The sequence below is a fragment of the Mobula birostris genome, chromosome 2, assembly GCF_030028105.1.
Source record: "Mobula birostris isolate sMobBir1 chromosome 2, sMobBir1.hap1, whole genome shotgun sequence".
Classification (NCBI taxonomy): Eukaryota; Metazoa; Chordata; class Chondrichthyes; order Myliobatiformes; family Myliobatidae; genus Mobula; species Mobula birostris.
The window spans coordinates 80,889,250-80,904,534 of NC_092371.1; the positions used below are offsets into that span (position 1 = coordinate 80,889,250).

Genomic DNA, 15,285 nt, shown 5'->3' on the forward strand with positions numbered 1-15,285 from the left:
GTTCCTGAACCCGAACCTGGTTCTGTACCTTCTGCCCGATGGTAGTAGTGAGCAGTGAGCATGGCCTGGATGGTGGAGGTTCTTGATGATGGATGCAGCTTTCTTGTGATAGTGCTCTATGTAATTGTGCTCGCTGGTGGGGAGGGCTTTGCCTCTGAAGGACCGGGCTGTGTCCACCATGTTCTATCGCCTTTTCTATTCCTCGACATTGGAGTTGCCATATCAGGCCATTGTTGTTTGCATCTGTAATTTTCTTTACACAGGCTATAACCCCACCGGGTTCAAGAACAGTTATTACCCTACAACCATGAGGCTCCTGAATTGGCTTGGATAACTTTACTCACTGCAACTCTCAACTGATTCAACCACCTACACACTATCAAGGGCTTTTTACAACTCATGTTCTCAGTGTTACTTTTTTTTACTTTCACATTTTGTCTTCTATTGCACATTGCTTGTTTATCAGTCTTTATTTATGTATAGATTTTTGTAAATTCTGTTGTATTTATTTTTTGTTTCCTGTAAATGCCTCAATAAAACAAGTCTATAGACGGTGCTAAACGGGAATCTCGGGTGCCAGGCGGGGTGGATTGAGTATCTCAGAAACTGCTGATCTCCTGGGATTTTCACACACAACAGTCTATAGAGATTATAGAGAATGGTGCAAAAAGCAGAAGAAAACATCCAGTGAGTGGCAGTTCTGGGGACGAAAATGCCTTGTTAATGAGAGTGATCAGAGGAGAATGGCCAGGGTGGTTCAAGCTGACGGGAAGGCAACAGTAACTCAAATAACCACACCTTACGAGCGGATGGGTCTGCAAGTCAACAATTGGCGCTGAGGCAAAGCTGAGGAGACAGCCGTCAGGCAGAGCCACGGTAGTAGGGGACTCCATAGTGAGAGGTACAGAAAGGGGTTTCTGTGGCAACAGGCGAGACTTAAGGATGGTGATTTGCCTCCCTGGTGCTGGGATCAAGGATGTCACGGACCGATTGCAGGGAATCCTCAAGAGTGAAGGTGAACATCTGGAAGTGGTGGTGCATGTCGGCACAAATGACGTGGGGAAGAAGAGGAAAGACATTCTACAGCGTGACTTCAGAGAACTCGGAAGAAGGCTGAAAAGCAGGACTTCCAGGGTGGTTATCTCCGGTTTGCTTCCAGTTCCCCGTGCTGGAGTGGTCAAGAACAGGGAGATAATGGATCTGAATGTGTGGCTGAGGAACTGGTGCAGGAAGCAAGGATTTGCATTCTTGGACCACTGTGGTATGTTTCGGGGTAAGGATGAATTGTACAAAAGGGACGGGTTGCACCCTAATAAGCGGGGCACCAGCATTCTGGCAGGTAGGTTTGTCTCTGCAACACGGGGGTGTTTAAACTAAGTAGTGGGGGGGGGGAGGGGACAAACTGGAAACATAAGGATGAAGATAAAGGGAAAGTGAGAATAAGAAAAGTTAAGAAAGACAGCAGAATCGACAGAGCGGAAAGCTCAAGAAGGGATCGTACAGTATGGCCAAGTGAAATAGGAATTGATATGGGAGGTGAGGGGAGTAATGAATTAAAAGTATTGTATATGAATGCATGGAGTATAAGAAATAAAGTGGATGAGCTTGAGGCACAGTTGGAAATTGGTAAGTATGATGTTGTAGGAATAACAGAGACATGGCTTCAAGTGGACAGGGCCTGGGAAATGAATATTCAAGGGTATATGTCCTATCGAAAGGACAGACTGATGGGCAGAGGGGGTGGGGTGGCTCTGTTGGTGAGGAATGATATTCAGTCCCTTGCGAGGGGGGACATAGAATCAGGAGACATACAGTCAGTATGGATTGAACTGAGAAATTCTAAGGGTAGAAAGACCTTAATGGGAGTTATCTACAGGCCCCCAAACAGTAGTCTGGATGTAGGGTGTTATTAAGAGTTAAAATTGGCATGTCGCAAAGGTAATGCTACGGTTGTTATGGGGGACCTCAACATGCAGGTAGACTGGAGGAATCAGGTTGGTACTGGACCCCAAGAAAGGGAGTTTGTGGAGTCCCTCCGAGATGGATTCTTAGAACAGCTTGTACTGGAGCCTACCAAAGAGAACGCAATTCTAGATTTAGAATTTGATTTAGAACTGGATTTGATCAGGGACCTCGAGGTAAAGGAGCCATTAGGAGGTAGTGACCATAACATGATAAGTTTTAATCTACAATTTGAGAGGGAGAAGGGAAACTCAGAAGTGTCAGTATTACAGGTGAACAAAGGGAACTATGGTGCTATGAGGGAGGAGCTGGCCAAAATTCAATGGAACAATACCCTAGCAGGGATGACAGTGGAACAGCAATGGCAAGTGTTTCTGGGAATAATGCAGAAGGTGCAGGATCAGTTCGTTCCAAAGAGGAAGAAAGATCTTAAGGGGAGTAAGGGGAGGCCGTGGCTGACAAGGGAAGTAATGGACAGTATAAAAATAAAAGAGAAGAAGTATAACATAGCAAAGACGAGTGGGAAGTTGGAGGATTGGGAAACTTTTAAAGAGCAACAGAAGGTAACTAAAAAGGCAATACGTGGAGAAAAAATGAGGTACGAAGGTAATCTAGCCAAGAATATAAAGGAGGATAGTAAAAGCTTCTTTAGGTATGTGAAAAGGAAAAAAATAATTAAGACCAAAATTGGGCCCTTGAAGACAGAAGCGGGTGAATATATTATGGGGAACAAGGAAATGGCAGACGAGTTGAACAGGTACCTTGGATCTGTCTTCACTAGGGAAGACACAATCTCCCAGATGTAATACTGGCCAAAGGACCTAGGGTAATGGATGAATTGAAAGAAATTTATATTAGGCAGGAAATGGTGTTGGATAGGCTGTTGGATCTGAAGGCTGATAAGACCCCGGGACCTGATGGTCTGCATCCCAGGTTACTTAAGGAGGTGGCTTTAGAAATCGTGGACACATTGGTAATCATTTTCCAATGTTCTATAGATTCAGGATCAGTTCCTGTGGATTGGAGGGTAGCTAATGTTGTCCCTCTCTTCAAGAAGGGAGGAAGAGAGAAAACAGGGAATTATAGACCGGTTAGCCTGACGTCGGTGGTAGGAAAGATGCTGGGGTCAATTATAAAAGATGAAATTACGACACATCTGGATAGCAGTAACAGGATTGGTTCGAGTCAGCATGGATTTACGAAGGGGAAATCGTGCTTGACTAATCTTCTGGAATTTTTTGAGGATGTAACTATGAAAATGGACAAGGGAGAGCCAGTGGATGCAGTGTACCTGGGCTTTCAGAAAGCCTTTGATAAAGTCCCACATAGGAGATTAGTGGACAAAATTAGGGCACATGGTATTGGGGGCAGAGTACTGACATGGATTGAAAATTGGCTGGCTGACAGAAAACAAAGAATAGCGATTAACGGGTCCCTTTCGGAATGGCAGGCGGTGACCAGTGGGGTACCGCAGGGTTCAGTGCTGGGACCGCAGCTGTTTACAATATATATTAATGATTTAGATGAGGGAATTAAAAGTAACATTAGCAAATTTGCCGATGACACAAAGCTGGGTGGCAGTGTGAAATGTGAGGAGGATGTTATGAGAATACAGGGTGACTTGGTCAGGCTGGGTGAGTGGGCAGATGCATGGCAGATGCAGTTTAATGTGGATAAATGTAAGGTTATCCACTTTGGTGGTAAGAACAGGAAGGCAGATTATCTAAATGGAGTCAAGTTAGGAAAAGGGGAAGCACAACGAGATCTAGGAGTTCTTATACATCAGCCACTGAAAGCAAGCATGCAAGTACAGCAGGCAGTGAAGAAAGCTAATGGTATGCTGGCCTTCATAACAAGGGGAATTGAGTATAAGAGCAAAGAGGTCCTTCTGCAGCTGTACAGGGCCCTGGTGAGACCACACCTGGAGTACTGTGTGCAGTTTTGGTCTCCAAATTTGAGGAAGGCCATTCTTGCTATTGAGGGAGTGCAGTGTAGGTTGACAAGGTTAATTCCCGGGATGGCGGGACTGTCATATGTCGAAAGATTGGAGCGACTGGGCTTGCATACTCTGGAATTTAGAAGGCTGAGAGGGGATCTTATTGAAAAGTATAAGATTATTAAGGGATTAGACACGCTGAAGGCAGGAAGCATGTTTCCGCTGATGGGTGAGTCCAGAACCAGAGGCCACAGTTTAAGAATAAGGGGTAGGCCATTTAGAACGGAGTTGAGGAAATGTTCAGCCATGATCACAGTGAATGGCGGTGCTGGCTCGAAGGGCCGAATGGCCTACTCCTGCACCTATTGTCTATTGTCTTACAACAGTGGTGTGGAGAAGAGCATCTCTGAACACATCGAACCTTGAAGTGGATGGGTTACAGCAGCAGGAGACCACAAAAGGTGCCACTCCTGTACCTGATAAAGTGGCCACTAAGTGTAGATCTACTTTGACAATTAATTTACTTTGAATCTGAAGGCAAGAAACTAAATGGAACAGCAGTTATCAAAAGAACCCTACTTTTTCATATTGTTCGAAAGCTGCTTCTTCCTCTTTCATCCTCTGCAGTTCTTCCTGGTCAGGTTTGTAGGTGTTGGGAACCTGGTAGTCATCTGGCCTGGCTGTGCTGCACATCTCGCACCCCGGACGAGTTGGTTTATTGACGTATGTGCATCCTGGACAGTTCCAGCCAATCTAACAGGAAGGATAAAAAAAAAATACATTTTTTCTTATGGTTCTACTTTCCCTGTATTAAGATAAACAATTTTTCTCAGACTCTGCAATATCAAGTCATATTATCATCATCATTGTGTGCAGTGTTGTATGATGTCATCATCATGCTTCATGTATTATGACATGGGCGATCACGGTCTGTCAATGACCATAATTGTTCTTGGCAATTTTTTTCTACAGAAGTGGTTTGCCATTGCCTTCTTCTGGACAGTGTCTTTACCAGACAGGTGACCACAGTCATTATCCATACTCTTCAGAGGTTGTCTGCCTGGTATCAGTGTCAGGACTTGTGATATGTACCAACTGCTCATACGACCATCCATCACCTGCTCCCATGGTTTCACATGACCCTGATTGGGGGGCTCAGCAGATGGCACACCTTGCCCATTGGGAACCTGCAGGCTAGAGGAGGGAAAGAGCTTCTTACACCTCCCTTGGTAGAGACGTACACATCTCCGCCTTGCCGCCATCAAAGTCAGTGACACACTCAAAATGCTGGAAGTACTCTGCAGGTCAGGTAGTGTCTGCAGAAAATAAACAGTTGATGTTTTAGGTCAAAACCCTTCATCAGGACATCAGTACTGTGCCGTACTGTTCTATATTCTATTTAAATGTATCAAGTCAGGCATTCGTGTCTCAGTCCCCACACTGCAGGGAGTGCACAATATCTAGATGTGTACACTGGTATAGCTCCCACCACCATCAAGCACACCTACAAGAAAGCAACATCCATTATCAGGGACCTTTGGCCACAGTTACAAAAAAAAGTTAGTGAACCCTTTGCAATTACCTGGTTTTTGGCATTAATTGCTCATAAAATGTGGTCTGATCTTCATCTAAATCACAATCCTAAACAGATACAATCCGCCCAAACTAATAAAACACAAACAATTGTATTTCTTCTTATCAATGCTAAGTACACCATTTTGAAAAAAAAAATCACAGTCTAGGTTTAAGAACCTACATGAACCTTTGGGGTAATTCCTTCTACAAAAGCTATTCGGAGTCAGGTGACCCAATGAACGAGATGAGATGGAAGGTGTGGGTTATAGAGGTGCCCTGCCCTAGAAAAAAGACACAAAGTCAGGTTACTGACAGCCTGCACTTCTCAAGAAAGATCTGTTTATGTGCACCATGCCTCAATCAAAACAACTCTCAGAGGACTTAGAAGAATTGTAGAGAAGCATGAAGCTGGAAAAGGCGACAAGAGCATTTCTAAAGACCCAAGTATTCATCAGTACACAGTAAGAGAAATTCTCTACAAATGGAGGAAATTCTGTACTGTTGCTACTCTCCCTAGGAGTGGGTGTCCTGCAAAGATCATACCAAGAGCACAATGTGCAATGCTGAAGGTGGTGGAAAAGAACCCAGGGGTAATAGCAAATGACCTGCAGATATCTCTGGAACTTGTTAAAGTCTCTGTTCATGTGCCCACTATCAGAAAAACACTGAACAAGAATGGTGTTTATGGAAGGACACCATAGAGGAAACCATTGCTCTCCGAAAAAAAATTGCTGCATATCTGAAGTTTACAAAAGGTCACTCGGATGTTCCACAATGCTTCTGGGACAATGTTCCGTGAACAGATGAGACAAAAGTTCAACTCTTTGGCAGAAATACACACCGCTATGTTTGGAGGAAAAAGGGCACTGCACACTAACACTAAAACCTCATCCCAACTGTGAAGCAGAGTGGAAACATGGTTTGTGGCTGCTTTGCTGCCTCAGGGCCTGGACAGATTGCAATTGTTGAGGGAACAATGAATTCAAAATTGTATCATGACATTTTACAGGAGAACATCAGGATGGTGGTCCACCACCTGAAGCTTAATAGAAGTTGGATGATGCAACACAAGAGTAAATCAACAGAATGGTTTAAAAAGAGGAAATTTGTGTTTTAGAATGGCCAAGTCAGAGGCTGGACCTTAACCCAATTGAGATGCTGTGGCATGACCTGAAGAGGGCTGTTCATGCAAGGTATCTCAGAAATATTGATGAACTGAAACAGTTTAGTATGGAGGAATGATCTAAAGTCCCTCCTCGCCATTGTGCACGTCTGATCAGCAGCTACAGGAAATGTTTGGTGGAGGTTATTGTTGCTAAAGGCGGTTCTACCGGTTATTAAGTACAAGGATTCACATACTTTTTCCAGCCTGGACTGTGAATGATTAAACAATGTATTCAATAAAAATATTAAAAGTACAATTGTTTGAGTGTTATTAGTTTAGGATATTTTCTTTATCTATTCTAGTGACCTAGATGAAGATCAGTCCACATTTCATGAGTAATTAATGCTCACAATCTTTTTCTTGCAACTGTAGCTCTCACCACCATCAAGGACATCTACAAGGTGGCAACATCCTTAATAGGGACCCTCGCCCTCCAGAACATGCCTACTCCTCATTGTGCCATCAGCAGGAAACGCAGCCACGAATGGGCTCAGGTGAGCGACTGAGCTGGGAGAAGGAATAACTGAGGCGAAGGAAGTGGGGTTAATGTCAGGGGACCTCTCATCAGGATTTAATCAAAGATCACAGGTCAACTTTATCCATCACGTATACTTACAGGTCGTAGGAATTTGCTTCATGTTAGGATATTGGTCAGGGTGCGGCATACAATAAAAACATCAACAATTATAAATAATAAATAATGATATAAAATAATGTTATAAGTACAGATATGGAATGTACAAAATGCATACTGTATATTTACAATGTTAACAGCATTATGAAAAGTGTTTTAAGGAGTTTACAGTGCAGTGACTGAGGCAATAGATTGAGGGGGAAGGGGAGCTAACAAGAATGGTTGATCAGAATAATTGCCTGGGAGAAGGAACTTTTAAGACAGCGTGACTCTGATTATCATGATGACATGATTATCACCCTGCGTGGCCACTTTCAGGGAACTATGGACTTGAACCCACTAAGGTCCCTCTGTTCATCGATACTCTTGTGTCCTCTCCAGCCCAAGGACAGTCGGGCACCATGAGGGGCAGAACAACACTTTACAGTACCAGTGACCTGAGTTCAATTCCCGCTGCTGCCTGCACATTCTCCTCATGATTGTGTGGGCTTCCTCTGGGTGCTCTGGTTTCCTCCCACAATCCAAAGACATAACAGTTGGCAAGTTAATTGGTCATTATAAGTTGTCTGGTGATTAGATCAGGATTAAATAAGGCGATTACTGAGTAGTGTGGCTCGAAAGGCCCATTCTGCAAGGGAGAGAAGGGAGGGATGGATGCTTCACACAACACATACGTACAAAAATTTGGACCCACCTGAGGCACTGCTTTTGCCAAACACCGTCCTTCATTCAACTGTGCTGTGGTGCCACGCGCTTCCAACACTGGGAGAAGTTGCTCCCTAATTGGTCTTGGTTCATCTGTATCCAGAGGGAAAAAATGGTGCATTTTAGCATTCCAAAACCATTCTGCAGTCAAATCCGTGAACCATTTATGAACCTAAGTTTTCTTCTTTGTTTGTGCTACAGAGCTTGCGATCACCAATCGGGGTTCAATTCTCACCAATGTCCATAAGGAGTTAGTACTTTCTCCGTGTAACTATATGGTTTCCTCTGGGTGCTACAGTTTCATTCCACGTTCCAAGGATGTTTGAGTTAGGGTTAGTGAGTGGTGGGCATGCTTTGCTGGCACCCAAAGCATGGCGACACTTGTGAGTTGCCCCCAGACATCCTCGGACTGTGTTGATCGTTGACTCAATGATGTGTTTCACTGTATGTTTTGATATTTCAATGTCCATGTGGCAAATGAGTCTATATCTTAAATCTAAAAATCTTTCATTACAAAGCAGAGAGTCCCCCTCACATGGGATAGAGAGTATTGGGATTAAGTTTCACAGACATTCCTCAGGGAAGGATTATCTACTGGTTTTTCCCAATCTGTCCAGACTCATCTGTGTATTTACCTTTTAATCACCGCGTGAAATGGCCTCACAAGGGGCATATAGGGGTGGGCAATAAAAGTCAGTCAGTAACTCCACCATGGACAGTCTCAAGCACAGCTGTGAGAGCAGGGGCTAGCAACCCCATTCCGTAAAAGCCCAGAGCTACAGAAATGCCAACAGAGGCTCCAAAGACCTCATCCCCGAGACAAGAAGGATCTTTGAAAATGGGCTACACCAGAGGACAACTTGTACGACCGGCCCAGGACTTAGCAGCCTATGCCGAAGTAGGGGCGATGGGCTTCAGAAGAAATAATGTCATGGTCACATCCTATGAATGAAGAATGAAGGACGATTCCCCACCCATAGTCTCAACAGTAGAGGTGTTTTGAGAGGTAGAGGTGCTGAGACCCTATTACTCACCAGTAGCCACCTGAGGTGCTTCTGCTGATAGCTGCACAGGGTCATTCTGTGCGACCTGCTTGGCTGTCAAAAGGTACAGGTAGGCCGTATCCCCATCCTTTTTGATGCCATGAAAGGAAAGAGTTTCGTGGTCCTTCGCCAGGCGCTGTGCAATGATCCACTGTTGCAGTTTAGGACTGAAACTGTAGTCTTTATGCATCTTTACAGACAACAGAAAGGGGAAACTGTCAAAGAGTTACAGAGCACAGACACAGACCCTTCAGCCCTCAAAGGGTACCCATCTATACTAACCCCATTCACCAGAACTGGTCCTATAGCCTTCTCTGCCTTGCTGATTCAGAGCATACAGGGTTCCGGCACGGTGGCATTGCGGTTAGCATAATCGTATTACAGTGCCAGTTCAATCCTGCCACTGTCTGTTTATACGTTCTCCCTGTCACCTCGTGGGTTTCCTCCCACATTTCCAAAACATACGGGTTAGGGATAGCAAGTAGTGGGCATGCTATGTTGGTGCCAGAAGTGTGGCACTAGTTTTGGGCTGCCCCCAGCAAATCCTCGGACAGTGTTGGTCATTGACGCAAATGGGGGGGGTGGGGGCAGGAGAGAAATTACCAGAAGTTATAGAAATTGAGGTTCACGCCATCAAATTAGAGGTACCCAGACAGAATATATATATTTTTTCTCTCTCTCTCAACTGCACACTAATTGCAAGTACCCACTGCCTGCATCTGTGACACCTCAGCACCCTTGCGGTACTGTATCTGTGATACTGGATTGGTGCAGGAGTGCCACACTGCTGAAGTATACAACACCTTCTCCATTCCCCATCCCAGTTCCCCTCTTAACCCTTCTCCTCTCCCTTCCTGCCCATCACCTCCGTCTGGTGCCCTTCCTCCTTCCCTTTCTCCCATGGTCCAATCTCTTCTCCCGTTAGATTCCTCCTTCAGCCTTTCACCTTTTCCACCTATCACCTTGCAGCTTCCTAGTTCAGGGGTCCCCAACCTTTTTTGCACTGCGGACCGGTTTCATATTGACAATATTCTTGCGGACCGGCCGACTGGGGGGGGGGGAGGCATGGGTAGGGTTGGCAACGGACAAGAGTAGCAGTCAAATACGTTGGGTTTACCCCGAGAAAGACTACAATGACCATGAAGCCTTGGGCGGGCACCAGTGTGCATGTGTGCACGTGCCAATTATTTTTCTACAAATTGTTTTTGATAATTCTGTTCGGGGGGGGGGCGCGGTTAATCACGACCGAAATATTGGTGATAAGTGGCTAATACACTCAATTTCGTTTCTAAAAGGGTTTATCTAACGAATTTAATATTAAACACACAGCGCATATTTTCCTCACATGAATATAGTGAAAAGCCAATTATCAGGGGAGAACAGGGAAGTTTGAAGTAAATGTTGAACTTCCAGTAGAAGTGGCAGAAGCAGGTTTGATATTATCATTTAAAGTTAAATTGGATAGCTATATGGACAGGAAAGGAATGGAGGGTTATGGGCTGAGTGCAGGTCGGTGGGATAAGGTGAGAGTAGCGTTCGGCACAGACTAGAAGGTCAGAGATGGTCTGTTTCCGTGCTGTAATTGTTATATGGTTATATAAATCAATAGCATCACAACATTTTAAGTAACGTTTGGATATTAAACGCACAGCGCATATTTCCCCCTATGAACATATAAAATCATTGCAACGCACCAATATCGCTGAATCAGTGGGAGCCCTGGGCTTGTTTCCCTGCAACGAGACGGTCCTATCGAGGGGTGACAGCGATACTCGAAGGGGGTTCCTAATGAGCAGTCTATTCCGCAATTTAGTTTTCGTTGCATTCATCGCAGAGATATGTTGGAAATGGAAGCAACGTTTTCGGTGCTTTCGTGGCTATCTCAGGATATTGAGCCTTGACTTTGATCCAGAATGCCAACAGAGATGTTATGTCAAACATACTTTTCAGCCCGCTGTCATTTGCAAGCGCGAGGAGTTGATCTTCCCGTGCTGACATGGACACGTAATGACCTTGCGTGCATAATGGCTCAACAGTGGGCGTGACAGGGAATGAGGAAAGGTGCAGCTGACTCATATCGCCAAATATATATTATTTCCTCGCGGCCCAGTAGCGCATGCTCTGTGGCCCGGTGGTTGGGGACCGCTGTCCTAGTTCATCACCCCTCCCACACCCACCTGCCAGCTTGGACTCCTTCCCCTCCCCCCACCCTCTCATTCTGGCTTCTCCCCCTTTCCTTTCTAGTCCCAATGAAATGTCGACCGTTTATTCTTCTCCGTAGATGCTTCCTGACTTGCTGAGTTCCTCCAGCATTTTGTGTGTGTACCTAATGCCTGTATGGAGTATTTTTTCTGAATAAAGATAAACAAGTCAATGGCTAATGGAATATTTATGGAGTAGTTCCTGTGCCCACCCATTCAGCTCAATGCTCCAACACTCCAACAGAGCAGTGGTGCCTCCCACTATTACAAGCGGGGATTGAACCTGTAACCTCCTGGCTGAAGGAAGGCAAACCCAGCACCAATGCCTTGAACGGTAGCCTGGTCAGGAAGTCGTACTTAACGGGACACAAATGGGCATTAGAGTTATCGAAAAGGTAAAATTCCTGCCTGCACTTTGTTTGGTGCATTGGGTGGCAACCTTGCCATTTCGTTAGCAGTTTGTCTGTTCTTTACAACGCTGAGTTGCTAGCTTGATGCTTAACCAAGCACAGACAGAAAGTGTGCAAGGAGCTGGCCAAACCGGGGACCTCGTTCCAAAGTCTGGGAGCAGATACCACTACACCACTGGCAAAGACCTTACATTGTAGAGAGACAAAATACAAAAATGGGCCACCCTACCCCCAGCTCAGAGTCCACACTCCCTCGCCCCCACCAAGTCCACATTCTCCACACCTCCCGATTCCACACTCTCCACACCTTCCAGCCCACTGTCCACACCCTCCACCTGAGTCCACACCCTCCACCCGAGTCCACACACCCCACAGCTCAGAGTCCACACCCTCCACCCCAGCCCAGAGTCCACATTCCCCACCCCCCCAGCCAAATCCATATTCCCCACCCACCAGCCGTCCACATTCTCCACATCACCCCAGTTCAATCTACACTCACCCCCACCCCACCAGCTCAATCCACACTCCCCACACCCCCCAGCTCAGAGTCCACACTCCCCCCACCCCCATCTCACACACCCCCACCCCCCAGCTCAGTCCACACTCCCCCCCAGCTCACACTCCCCCCAACTCAGTCCACACTCTCCCCACCCCTCCAAGCTCAGAGTCCACACACCCCCACCCCCCCAGCTCAGTCCAACTCCTCCCACCCCCCCAGCTCAGAGTCCATATTCCCCACCCCCCAGCTCAGAGTCCACACTCCCCACCCCCCCAGCTCAGTCCAACTCCCCCCACCCCCAGCTCAGTCCAACTCCCCCCACCCCCCAGCAGAGTCCACACTCACCCCATCCCCCCAGCTCAGTCCACACACCCCCATCCCCCAAGCTCAGTCCAACTCCCCCCAACCCCCCAGCTCAGTCCAACTCCCCCCACCCCCAGCTCAGAGTCCATTTTCCCCACCCCCCCAGCTCAGTCCACTCCCCCCACCCCCATCTCAATCCACACTCCCCCCACCCCCAGCTCACACCCCCCCACCTCAGTCCACACTTCCCCCCCAGCTCACACTCCCCCCAACCCCCAACTCAGTCCACACTTCCCCCACCCCCCCAAACTCAGAGTGCACACTCCCCCCACCCCAGAGTCCACACTCCTCCCACCCCCAGCTCAGAGTCCACATTCCCCACCCCCCAGCTCAGAGTCCACACTCCCCCCACTCCTGAATCCACACTCTCCATCCCCCCAGCTCAGAGTCCATGCTCACCATTTACATTCACCATGTTATTCCAATTTATTTTTGTTTAATTCCCACCCCCCCACCTACATTCTTACCAACTCCCTTCAAATTCGAGCCCCTATCTACTAACTAGGGATATCTTACAGCAGCAGGTAAACCAGTCCTTGTGCTGTTAATGTCTGTTGGAACTGTGTTTTGCATCATGGCCCTGGAGGAACGCTGTTGTCTGGCTGTATTCATGGGTATTCACCTGTGATTGACTGACATACATGAACTTGAACTTGATAAGACATAGGTGACGAATTAGGCCATTTCAAATCTGCTCTACCATTCCATCATGGCTGATTTATTATCTCTCTCAACCCCTGAATTCCTCCAGAAAAATTGAGGACAGCGTGCAATCTCCACAGAGACAGTATCCAAGGTCGAGATCAAACCTGGGGCTCTAGCTTTGTGAGGCAGCGACTCTGTTAGCTCCACTTCCACTGCCCAACACAATTGTGGATGTTGCTTTCTTAGCACCTCTGCTCCATCCGCCTAAGGTGGGACATCCCAATTTTACTTCTGATTCCCATTCGAACACGTCAGTCCAGGACCTCCTTTTGTGCCAAGATGAGGCCACCCTCAGGGTGGAGGTCAGCACCTTGTATTCCATCTGGGTAGCCTCCAACCTGATGACATGAGTATCATTTTCTCCTTTCAGTAAAAACATTTCCCTCCCCCTTTTGGTCTCTTACCTCTCCTCACCTGCCTATCACTTCCCCCCAAGTCTCCGTCTCCTCCATCTTACTTTTTTCTTTTCTCCCCCTCTCCCCTCTCCTATCAGATTCCTTCCTCTCCAGCCCTTTACCTTTCCCACCCACCTGGCTTCACCTATCACCCTCCTGCTATCTTCCTTCCCGTCACCGCCCCTCCACCTTTATATTCTGGTGTCTTCCCCCTTCCTTTCCAGTCCTGAATTGTGTCATCCCAAAATGTCGACTGTTTATCCATTTCTATTGACACTGCTAGGCCTGCTGAGTTCCTCCAGCATGTTGTGTGTGTTTCTTAGTACTTGCTGGGCTTGATCTGCTTCCCATTGTTTATGATTTCCCATTGTAAATCCGCACACAATCGCCCTGACTAAGCTTTGTACTTCATGGTGGCGAGTATCCCATCTTACCTTTGTCTTCAGCATTGCAATAGTTGTGTAAGGAAACACGTTCATTGTGATGGTTGTACCACTCGTCCACCAGTCTTCCACACCAACTCTTAACCTGTGGTGCAAAGTGGTGCAAAATCACTCCCTCAGGAAGGTAGACAGGATTTTATATTTAGTGGCATGATTGTTGTACTGCACAGTCTGGAGGCTTCCCAGAGGTCGGTGGCGCTCGTTTAAAAGGAGAGCTTTGCGGGCGTTTGGTGTCATTCCAGCGGCAGGAGCAGTGCAGAGAGGAGTAAATAAAAGTACAGAAGGGAGCAGCCATTGTTGGGAGTGGGAGCGTCAAGCCTTGGCTCAAAGGAGACTTTGGCTCGGAAGAGGAGTTGCCTCCGGCTAAGTTGTTCAAGAAGGTTTCTGTTAAGTTTCCCTTTTTTCTTACTGTGTCAAGGGTACTTAATGTAGTTTAAGTGGTCATTGTGTGTTCTTCATGCTGGATGTGGCAGTACTGGGAGAGTCTCCCAGAGAACTACCTTTGTGTGAAATGCATCCAGCTGCAGCTCCTTGAAGACCGTGTTAGGGATCTGGAGCAGCAGCTGGATGACTTTCGGCTTGTACAGGAGAGCGGGGAGCTCATCAGTTGGGAGCTATAGGGAAGTAGTCACCACCAAGTTGCAAGAGGCAGATAGCTGGGTGACTATCAGAAGGAATGGGAAGGTGAATAGGCAATTAGCACAGAGCACCCAGTGGCCATTCACCTCAATAATATGTATACTGTTTTGGATACTGTTGTGGGAGATGTCCTCCCGGGGCAATGCCAGAGACCAGGTCACTGGCACTGAGCATGGGTCCATGGTGCATAAGGGAAAAGGGGAGAAGAGGGGAGCGGTAGTGATAGGGGACTCAATAGTCAGAGGGACAGACTGGACATTTTGTGGACGTGTACAGGACACCCGGATGGTATCTTGCCTCCCAGTTTCCAGGGTCAGGGACGTCTCGGATCGTGTCCACAGCATTTTGGAGGGGGAGGGAGAGCAGCAAAATGTCTTGGTACATATTGGTACCAATGACATGGGAAGGAAAATAAAGAGGTTCTGAAAAGAGAATTTAGAGAGCTCGGCAGAAAGCTGAGAAGCAGGACCTCCAGGGTAGTAATTTCTGGATTACTGCCTGTCCCATGGCCAATGATGGTAGAAACAGGATGACTTGGCAGATAAATGCGTGGCTGAGAAGCTGGTGCAGGGAGCGGGGCTTCAGGCTCTTGGATCATTGGGACCTCTTC

General features: G+C 46.9%; 2 protein-coding genes across 5 annotated transcripts in view; one reads left to right on the plus strand and one right to left on the minus strand.

Moving 5' to 3' along the window:
• Window positions 1-15,285, plus strand: part of tbc1d20 (TBC1 domain family, member 20) — a 112,384-nt gene that overhangs the window by 88,988 nt on the left and 8,111 nt on the right. Inside the window, exon 8 of the mRNA XM_072243902.1 lies at window positions 7,011-7,132. Coding sequence (XP_072100003.1) covers window positions 7,011-7,132 — 122 coding nt within the window. The remainder of the gene's footprint in view (window positions 1-7,010; window positions 7,133-15,285) is intronic.
• LOC140187992 (ranBP-type and C3HC4-type zinc finger-containing protein 1-like) overlaps window positions 1-15,285 on the minus strand; it is a 64,919-nt gene that overhangs the window by 24,740 nt on the left and 24,894 nt on the right. For all 4 annotated transcript variants that reach the window (XR_011883203.1, XM_072243875.1, XM_072243863.1 and 1 more), the window contains 4 exons: window positions 14,028-14,121; window positions 9,012-9,210; window positions 7,967-8,070; window positions 4,478-4,651 (listed from right to left, as the gene is read on the minus strand). Coding sequence is in view for 3 of the 4 variants with exons in the window: in XM_072243875.1 (XP_072099976.1) it covers window positions 4,478-4,651; window positions 7,967-8,070; window positions 9,012-9,210; window positions 14,028-14,121 (571 nt within the window). In the remaining variant the exon portion in view is untranslated. The remainder of the gene's footprint in view (window positions 1-4,477; window positions 4,652-7,966; window positions 8,071-9,011; window positions 9,211-14,027; window positions 14,122-15,285) is intronic.